This window comes from Arachis hypogaea, chromosome 1, assembly GCF_003086295.3.
Source record: "Arachis hypogaea cultivar Tifrunner chromosome 1, arahy.Tifrunner.gnm2.J5K5, whole genome shotgun sequence".
NCBI lineage: Eukaryota > Viridiplantae > Streptophyta > Magnoliopsida > Fabales > Fabaceae > Arachis > Arachis hypogaea.
Window position 1 is genome coordinate 33,841,745 of NC_092036.1, and position 10,831 is coordinate 33,852,575.

The window sequence follows — 10,831 nt, forward strand, 5'->3', positions numbered from 1 at the left end:
GACCCTAAAGCAATTTGGGAAAAATCTAAGCAAAAATCAAAAGTTTTCTCAAAATTATAACCCAATAGGTTTTAATTATTGGGACTACATGGAGGCCTGGACTAAAGTGTTTTGGTTCCAAAATACTCAGTACAGACATTCATGGCTAATTTATTTTAAAAGAAATTCAAACTATGTTTTTTCAAATTGGTTTTACCAATGGTGAGACTCCTTTGGACCAATTCCAGAAATCATACCCTCACCTATTGATGAAGTGTATAAACTATTTCAATCAAAATTTGACAAACAAAAAACATGCATTCCTATAATGTTAAAATTTTTCTCAGTCTTCTCATTGTCATGGGTTTTCTCATGGCGATACCAATATACAAAACCAGATCATCCTAAAGTATTCTCAGTTTTACAAAGGCATGCTTATGTCAAATGGTGGTCTCAATTTGATTCTTCAATGGCTTACCCAGAAAAGGTCAGAGAATGGTTCAAAACCAATCCCAAGAGTAAGAAAATCTCAGATCCAAAAATGGCCTCGTTTCTCAATCAAAAGGCACAAATCCAGGCAGCCCTTGCAACCTCACAATCGAAAGAATTAATCAAAGAAAAGCTTCAGCAGATCCTTCACTTACTTCAGGAAGATGAAGAATCCTCATCTAAAGAAGAAAGTGATGACGAAGGTCAAGACAGTCAAGTTAATGAAGACTGTTTTGAAGTTTATCTAGCTGATAATTAAAACTGAAGTTATTATAACCGGTACTGTGGCTATAGTCTAGGTCATGTTTACCTGTACTCTAGAAACAGTAAAATTTTCAATTATAAAAGGAGGTCTCGTTATCATTGTGAGGTACCCTTTCATTTTACAAATCATAGAGAGAAGTAAGAGAGAGAAGTTCTGAGAGTTCCCTTGTAAGCTCTCAGCTCTTCTTCTTTCCCCTTCTTCTTTTCAATCAAATATATATATAATATGTCTAATTGTAGAAAATCTACTATTTTATTATACGATCATATTAGACATATTTATATTCAATTTATTTGATTACTTAATTAGAATTAATTATATTAAAAGATTATATTAAGATTATGGTAGACTAATTATATTGTTATTAATTAATTATATTAAAAAATTAAGATTATCATAGATTATTATTATTTCATTACTTTTTATTTTGATATTAATTCAGATATTTAGTTTTTTATTATTATTTTTATTCTTTTATTTTACGTATTTATTCTCATAAATCTTGCTAAATTAAATAAAGTATTGTATATCTTCTTTATATTCCTCTTTTATATACACATAAAATTTATTAAATTATTTTTTTCCGTCTAATAATTTTGTTTCTCTTCTATTTATATTTCGTTCCTTCAATATTTTATTGGTTCTTATTTTTTTAAAATTTTACTTTAATTTATGTATTTGTTCTCATTACACCTAACATTTTTTATTTATGTGTAATATACATTTATATATATGTTATAGAAATATGATGTGATTCCACTAACTTGCCAAATTTTTTAAAAAAATCTAAAGCTAAAGCACAAAAATATATTTATAGATATTTTATTTTTTTAATTAAAAAATATAATTTTTGGTCATATTTGTTGAAATCCTAAATTAAATATGAATATTAATTTTTGAAATACAATAAATATATTTTAAATTTTTTGCACCTAAAAATAATATTCTATTAATATTAGAATTATTTAGATAGATAAGTAATAATGAATATAGAATTACTTAGGATGGATAGAACTAAGTACATCTTTCTATTGAAAATATGAATTTAAAAATTTTATATTCAATTCTCAATAGTCAACCTCTCATTAAACCATTGTATGTTGAAAAATTTTTTGAAGAAATGAAATAATTTTAGGTATATTTTTTTTTGTAAAAATTTAATTAATTCAAAAAATTTATTGTCATTGATTAAAAAGTAAATTGAAATGACAATTTAATATTTTTATACTCTTAAAATATTATTTATTTATTTTTCTAGCATTCTTTATCATCCAATGATCATATTAATATAATTTAATTCAATAAAATTATTTATCATCATTTGATTAAATAAAAATTTTATTTTATTTGAAAATTTTAGAATTTCTCAACCTCAAGATCATCCATGTTAAATCATTAAAAAATATAACTGAGAGCGCAGAAGCGTCCCTTCATTCGAGAGCATGATTGAGATCAGAGAGCTTGGCTCTTGTAATTCTTTGATTTTCGTCAATCAAAACCTTCTGTATTCTTGATATGGTTGAATCACAACTCCACAGTGGGAAATGAGCTACAAAGACAAGTTTGATGTGTTGGAGACCAAAATCCTAAAGTCATTATTTATATTTGAGCGTGGCACTTATTAAATCCTGAAACTCAAATAAAATAATATATATGGTTTTAATCTCATTTATCCAAATCAAAAATAATAATGACTTTTTTAATTCAACATTTATGATAATAAATGAGATCACCATTATATAAGTCATTTAATGTGAAATTACTTAATTTACAATTTTGATTAATATATGTATTGCCCATAAAATATGAAGCACAAACACTTTGTTTAATTGTCGTGTCGGCGTGTCAAACACATTTCAGACACGACGCACGGAGACACTCGTCCGACACGCGTGTCTCCCGTGTCCAAACGTGTCCTGTCCAAAAAAACGAAAAAAACCAGCCGGACATGGCCCGGACACAGCCCGACACGGCCCAATGACATTTTGGAAAGCTCTCCTCATCAATTTCACTTTCACCCTTCAATTTAACAAAAGTTAAAAACCTAACCTTTCACCTCCACCCCCAAACCCGTCTTTGGCTCCGTGGCTCCACACCCACTCACCCTCTCCTCACCACCAGTCTACCGCCACCTCCAGCCATCGCCGCCACCTCCAGTCGTCACCGCTGTGGATGTTCATCATCTCTCTCTACACTCACTCACTCTTAATCTCAACATCTCCTCTTCACTGCCACCACTTCTTCTGCGGTGCTTGTCATCGCTGTTCGTTGCCGGTCACTGCTTCTCCAGCCACCACTTGTTGTCGTCATTGCTCCAGTTCTCGCTGCCGTGTTCGCCACCTCCCCAGTCGCCACTTCTACCGTGACCATTGCCCTGCTCTCATGCTCTTCCGCCGTGCTCTTCTGTATCCTCCATTTCAAGTAAGAGAGAATATTTATTTTTTTCATCAATCAATTTTCTAGTTCTGTAGTTTAGAGGCTAAGGGACCGATGGGGCCAATATTCAACATTTATGTATATGAAGAGGAATATGGCAGTGACTTGTAAGATTCCTAGAAATCAATTTATTTTGAGTTTTAGTGTAAATGTCTAGACTCTAGATAGCAATTTGTCTATAATTTGTTCTATATGCATTTATGTATATGCCGTTATTATATATATCATGGTTCTAATGCTAATCCTGATTCATAGCTTTATGTTATCTTTCTCTTCTTAGTTCTTAGTAATCATGTTCATATTGAAGGATTATTTGTTAAGGTTTTGTTGTGGTCCTTGGCAATTCGCGCCTCTTATAATATGTTTTTATCTGTTTCTTTTTTAGTAAACATTAAACAATAATAGCTGGGAATGAACTCAGCTTACTTACACAAATGTTTAGTATTATATAATAATTCTCTTTGGTTTTGTTTTCTCTTTATGCTTGTTTTTGGTTCTGTTTTGCTAAAGAAATTGAATTGTAAAAAAATAATTTTGATTCTTAAATTATTGTAGGGTTGTTAGAGATGAGTTCAGAGAGTATTCAAAACAATTTTGAAGAAAGTGTTGATAAGCCTTTATGAAAATTTGTAACAAACAATTGAAGGGGGCGAAAATCTTGAATTTCAATGTAAATTTTGCAAGGTTTTATTCAGTGGTTCTTATACTAGAGTAAGAGCACATTTATTGAAGATTTCAGGAAAAGGAATTAGATTTTGTGCAAAAGTTACATCAACAAAGCTTGAAGAACTTAAAAAACTTGATAATGAAAGTACATTATTGCATGAAAGTAAAAAGGCTAAGTCAATTCCTCTTCCACCCTTATCTAATGCAAGTGAACTTGATTCAAGAAAAAGAAGAGCTACTGGACCTTTAGAGAAAGCTTTTAATGTGAATGCAAGGGAGACTCTAGATTTACATATTGCTAGAATATTTTTTTTCATCTGGATTACCTTTTCATCTAGCGAAAAATCCGTATTTTGTCAAAAGCTTTTTCTTATGCTGCCAATAATTATATTGATGGTTATATTCCTCCTGGATATAATAAATTGAGGACAACTTTTCTTGAGAAAGAGAAGCAACATGTGGAGATAATGTTAGAACCTACTAAGAATTCATGGAGTGGAAAGGGAGTGAGCATTGTAAGTGATGGATGGAGTGATCCCCAAAGGAGGCCTCTTCTTAATTTTATGGTTGTAACTGAAAGTGGGCCTATGTTTTTGAAAGCTGTAGATTGTTCAGATGAGATCAAAGACAAGGATTATGTTGCAAAGCAAATAAGAGATGTGATAAGAGAAGTCGGTCTCTCAAATGTAGTGCAGATTGTGACTGATAATGCACCGGTTTGTAAAGCGGCTAGTTTATTGATTGAAGCTGAATTTTCATCTGTTTTTTAGACTCCTTGTGTTGTTCATACTCTCAACCTTACTTTAAAAGACATTTGTGCAGCTAAGAATACAGAGAAGAATAATTTTGTCTATCAAGAATGCTCATAAATTACTCAAATTGCTGAAGATGCTTCTTTTATAAAAAATTTTATTGTTAATCATCATATGAGGTTATCTATTTTCAATGAATTTAATACATTGAAGTTTCTTAATGTTGCTCCTACTCGATTTGCTTTTACTATTGTGATGCTCAAAAGATTTAGGTTGTTAAAGCAAGGCCTCAAAGAGATGGTTATAAGTGAGAAGTGGTCTTCATACAAGGAAGATAATATTGGCAAAGCTAAGTCTGTTGCAGAAAAGATTTTGAGTGAAAATTGGTAGCAAAAAATTGATTATATTCTTGCTTTCACAAATCCTATTTATGATGTTTTAAGAAGTACAGACACAGATGCACCTACTCTTCATTTGATCCATAAAATGTGGGATTCAATGATCAAGAAAGTAAAAAGTGCTATATATCTCTATGAAAGAAAAGATGAACAAGAGTCATTGTCCTTCTACAATGTTGTGCACTGAATATTAGTTCAAAGATGGACAAAAAGTAGCACACCTCTTTATCGTTTAGCACATTCTTGAATTCAAGGTAACTTTTTACATTTATTGTTTATAACTTTTATTTAAAAGTGAAGATAATTGAATCATTATTAATTTATGCTTAAACACTAATTATATAGGTATTATAGCCACCAATGGTTGAGAGAAGATCCTAAACGAGTTTCTCCTCATCAAGATATTGAGATCACTAATAAGGGAGTTAAATGCTTGAAGAGGTATTTTCCTAATGAAGAAGAGAGGAGAAAGGTAAACATTGAATTTTCAAGCTTTTCTGATGGTAGATATGTCTTTGATGATTATGACTCTTTAAATGATAGAGGCATAGTTGATGCAAAGTCTTGGTGGCTAATTCATGGTGGTAAAACAAAATTTCTTCAACTAATTGCTCTTAGGCTATTAGGGCAACCATCTTCATCTTCTTGTTGTGAAAGGAATTGGAGCACATATTCTTTTATCCATTCCCTAAAAAGAAACAATTTGAAGCTTAAACGTGCAGAAAATTTAGTATTTGTCCACACTAATCTTCGTCTTCTTTCAAGAAAAACTCCACAATACAATAAAGGAGAAACTATGATGTGGGATATTGTTGGAGATGCTTTTTCACCAATTGATGAAGAAAATTGTGTTCTTGAAGTTGCTCACCTTTCTCTTGATGAACCGGAGTTGGAAAGAGTGACTTTTTCTAATGATGAAGATATCAACCATATATGATGGAGAAATAATGACTTTAGATAACTTTTTTTTTGTGTACATGTGATGTACAAAATTCTTACTATCTCTATTAAGACATAGGAGTTTAGAATTTTATCTTTTGAATACCTATACACTTTAGGAAAAAATGCATATCATATGGTTGTTTTTGAAAATATCTCTATTAAGACATATCTCTATTTAAATATATTATATTATTAATATATGCGTGTCTTCATGTCCGACAACTTTTTAGAATTCGCGTGGCGCCGTGTCGCGTATCATGTCGTATCCCGTGTCCGTCGCTGTGCTTCATAACCCATAAATATATTAAGAAATAATAATTTCCTAACAATCTTTCACTTGAGCTATACATATATATTTTCCTAAAATAATCACATCTTATATATTTTTTTATGTGCACGTCTGAATGTTATTTCCCTTATTACTTTAATAATCTGGTCTGTCTTATATATTAGTTATAAAATTACTGTAACTTTTATCACATTAGTGTCACAACAAAACCACAATGATCGCCATAATAAAATACTTAACCACATAGATCAATTTGGATGAAAAAATTCAGAAATTACAAGAAAAAATGATCTCATGCATGCCTATTTTCAACTGGTCTAACTTGAATAAAAAATTTATTTTATTCGGTGACCGACTCAGATGAAACTGTAATGGCAACGCCCGGACGCATAGCGATGACGACTAAATGATGAGTCTATGGAAGAAGAGAAAAACTTAACAGACTCACAGCAAAAGAGAGAGGGGAATTCACCTAGAGAAAAAGGACTCAACAGGAGAAAGGTGGCAGCGACGGGCTCAACAGCGATGGTAACGGGATAAGCAGCGATGGCGACATGAGCTGTGAAGAAAGATGGGAGCTGTGAAGGGGTAAGCGGCAATGGGCTCAGCAACAATGACAGGAGCTATGAGATTTTTTGTGAAAAAGTCGAGAAGAATAAGACTCTGGTTGAGGATGACTAAGTTTCGCTTGCATGGCTATAGAGTATGGACTGAATCACTGAATCTGTGATGAGGCAAATCCTAATTCCTAAAAGTGTTTATATGTATATATTCGAAACGGGTACACGCTAAACCCAACTATGCCCTGTCCTAAGCAAAATCTGCCACGACTCGTGTGAAGTTATTACCATCCCCAATTAGGTATGGACAAGTCGGGTACTCGCGTATTCAGACCAAGTCTCACCACGTATTAATACTCTATTTATTAAAAATTTACTTCTAGTCAATGGATTGCTACATATACAAGACGAAATTTTAACTCCTAATAGATGTTTAACCGAGTGAGAAAATCACTCAGCAAACTTAATTAATACTAATTATTTTAATATTTTAATATTAAAAATCCTAAGAATTTGATTTTAATTATAATTTTATAAAATATTTATATTAATTATATATATTTTATTTAATTTTTTAATAAAAATTTTTATATTATTTTATATATTATCCGTATAAAGTACAAAAATATACACTTGTTTAATTCAATTATACACATCTTATTTACAAAATGTAATTTTTTTAAATTTCATATATCTAATTTACACAATAAACAAAATATATTTATAATTGCTTATATTGTAAACAAAATAAAACTAGATGACATATTTCAGTAATAATTTTTAAAATTATTTATTTTAATAAATAAAATATTTTTTAAATTTATTTAAAGAAAAAATCCCTTAAACTCGTTGGTTGTGAATAATATTTAATTCAATGGAGCCGATATAACATGCTGAGTTCTATTTAAAAAAAAGTGTTAAGATAAAGTTTAAATACGTTCTTCAATCTGTAAAATATCCGGTTTTGGTTTTAGTTTTATAAAATTTTATTTTTGATCCAGTAAAATTTACTAACTAATTTGTTCCATTAAATACTGTCCTAGCAGATTGAATACTGAAATTCCAAAAATATTTTTTATTAAATGAAACTCGTCAATACTACAAGTACAAAACAATTTAATGTCGTAATCTCATTTTCACTAGGGGTAAAAACTCACCAGTCAGTCAGTCACCACTATCATGCAAAAAAGCCAAAAACTAGAGTTGCCATACCGAGAATGAATCAGAGGCAGACAACGGTAATTTTCCAGGGTTAAGTTAAAATTAAGCTTACCATGAATGACAAACAGGGAACACTCAGCCACTTGAAGTTAAAACGAAATTTGAATTAACAAAGATTTTAAGTCTTCAAAGACAGAGACAAAAGATTAAATGTTTACTTCGAATACAATCATACCGGTTCATCAAAACTTAAAACTAATAAAAAGTCTAATTGCTCAAAATAAAAGCATCAAGCAGAACCTTAACTCTCAGTTTGTTCCCTCAACCTTCTAATTGTGCTCCGCACGGTCACGGCACTAGCGGTACTGTGGAAAGTAGTAAGAACAAAGTCGGTAATGATTATTTCAACAGCAAAAATACTTTGTATACTAAAATCAACCACCACAATCAGCCACTATGTATTTGTATAAATACATGTGTTGTTTAACTCATTTTTAATGTGTATTTTGTATTCTAACTTATATTTTATACTAGAGGCTGATTTTTGTGGCCGATTTTGGTGTACACATAACATTATTCTTTCAAAAGAGGAAAAAATAATTAAAATCCAATTGACTAGAGGAACAGGAGAATTTACTTCAAAGTGTAGGCGCCACCAGCTTTCACTTTACCACAGTCCTTGCATCCCCATATTCCTACAGCCTTCCTCTTCACGGCATACTGCAAACACATAATCATCAGAATTCAATCCTTTCGAAAAGGGCCTCTTATATCTTCACTGAGCACACAGAAAATAACTTGTGGCTCGGCTCTACCTTTCCGCAAAATTCACAGAAAAATTTGCTGTGTTGACTAACTTCCATCTTCTTAATCTGCTTACGCAGACTAGCTCCATAACGGGTACCTGATATAGGAAAAAAAACAAAGCTAGTTTCTCAGGAACAGCATTTACAGTGACAAAAAAAATCAAATTATACTTCAGCAATAAAATATGCAATGGTAAAGAATAACAGTTGTTAGTACATTAAGTTTGACCAAAAATTTAAACCTTTAGGACCCCCAACAACATTATATACCATGCTATACAATACTACTATAAGTACACATAACTCGATTCATTCTTTGAAAGAGTGCTCAAAACAGAAGGATCTGGACATCAGCGAAAATACACGGCCAGCCTGTATAACCCACAGCTCGACTTACATGACCATATCAAAGATAAAGCATTACACATAGATCAAGTGTTATGCAATTTTACTATATACAAAACAAACAAACTAACAGGCATAACCGCACAAGCTTATGCAATCAAGGTCTTCATGTACATAACTCGATCTATCATCAACATCTCAAACAATTAATAATCAATGATAATTCATCTATATACTAGACAATTACTAGTAGGGAAAAAAATACCGCATCAAAATACTGAAGCGTAGTTAGCAATCACAGCTAATAAAACGTACCGTATTTTCCAACAATACCAGCCTTCTTCGTTCTCTTAGTCTGAAAAAGGGGGGCCAGTGTCAACTTAGGGTTAAAACTCCATGTCCAATACAAAAAGAAAAACCAGTAAAAGTGAAATATGAAAACACAAAATATCCATGATAGCTATAAATAAATAGTCCTATTTATTTATACATTAGGAAAACTACAGATTCCAACGCAGAATCAGCAAACTTGTGCGCTTTCAGCAACCATGATTTACTTGGGAGCCATTGGCAGTAATCACATTAGTACTAAGCAATAAAATCCTTAACTGGTGGAACCTTAGATCCGAAGGAAAACAAAAACTCTAATCAAAGAGGTGAATCGAGAATTTGAAAGTTTTTGGAAGAGAAATGAGAGAGAGAAGATACCATGGTTACGGGATCGAAGTTGCTGAGAGCTTCTGCAGTAGGGGACGAGTTGAATAACCAAGGAAACCCTAATTCCAGTTGGGCATTTTATATTGAGGATCTACACTTTAATGGGCCGGGCCGGGTACAATAACCGTTTTGTTTTGTGTTTAATTTCAAATTAGGATCTATCATTTTTATTCACAAATATTCAAGAAATTGGCGAATCTACTTAAAAAAATAAACTATTAAAATAATATCCAAAAATTTGTATTGCTAGCAAAAATAAATTTTAAAATATTCTACCAATAAATAAATTCTTAAAAGATTTAAAAAAATAACAAAAAATTAAATATTAAATATATATTCTAAAAATAATTTTAGAGAATAAATTTTGATGTAAATTTTTTTAATTATATAATTAAAAAAATAAGATATTTTTTTATTAAAATTTGATAATTTTTTGTCAAGTAAAATTTTTTAAAAACATTTATTTTGAATAAACACATTTTTTGAAAAATAAAAAGAAAAATTTTAGATATCAAATTTTTTTCAAATTTTTTTCTGTATTTTTAAATATTTATTCAAATATTGCCACACAAATTTAGATCAAATAGATAAGCGATTTGCTAAATATCAAATTTTTTTGTTACTTATAAAAAATATAATATTTATTGATTCTTTTTGTTATATTTTTAAATTATTTAATGGTTGTTTTATCGATAATATTTTTTGGGAATATTTTTGTCAGTGGCTAAATCTTTCATATACCAAATTGGTAATTAACTCCTAAAAAAATAAAATTGACATTGTATCTATAAAATATGAGTTCCAAATAAAATTGAGTTAATACTCAATTTGATCCCTGAATTTTGAAATTAGATTCAATTGGACCCCGAAATTTTTAATCATAACTCACATTAACCTTTGAACTAATCTTCGTTAATAATGTGTTGATTTGGTATATTAACTTGTTGGAATTTAAATTCCTTACTCAAGTTTCATGTCATCAAGATTTATTAGAGCTCATAAAGCTTGATTGTTGCTTCTAGAGCC

The 10,831-nt window shown here is 30.6% G+C and overlaps 1 protein-coding gene across 1 annotated transcript; it reads right to left on the reverse strand.

Moving 5' to 3' along the window:
- Positions 1 to 8,080: 8,080 nt before the first annotated feature.
- On the reverse strand, positions 8,081 to 9,953 carry LOC112801852 (large ribosomal subunit protein eL43). Its single transcript, XM_025844799.3, has 5 exons — positions 9,797 to 9,953; positions 9,404 to 9,443; positions 8,753 to 8,841; positions 8,575 to 8,657; positions 8,081 to 8,302 (listed from the first exon to the last, which is right to left on the reverse strand). The coding sequence occupies exons 1-5, from the start codon at positions 9,797 to 9,799 to the stop codon at positions 8,239 to 8,241; spliced, it is 279 nt and encodes a 92-aa protein (XP_025700584.1). The 5' UTR covers positions 9,800 to 9,953; the 3' UTR covers positions 8,081 to 8,238.
- Positions 9,954 to 10,831: the final 878 nt, after the last annotated feature.

Coding starts and splice junctions, on each gene's coding strand:
- LOC112801852 (XM_025844799.3), bottom strand. Junction 8,842..9,403: donor TGGTATTGTTGGAAAATACG/GTACGTTTTATT, acceptor TTCCTATATCAG/GTACCCGTTATGGAGCTAGT. Junction 8,658..8,752: donor TCTGTGAATTTTGCGGAAAG/GTAGAGCCGAGC, acceptor ATGTGTTTGCAG/TATGCCGTGAAGAGGAAGGC.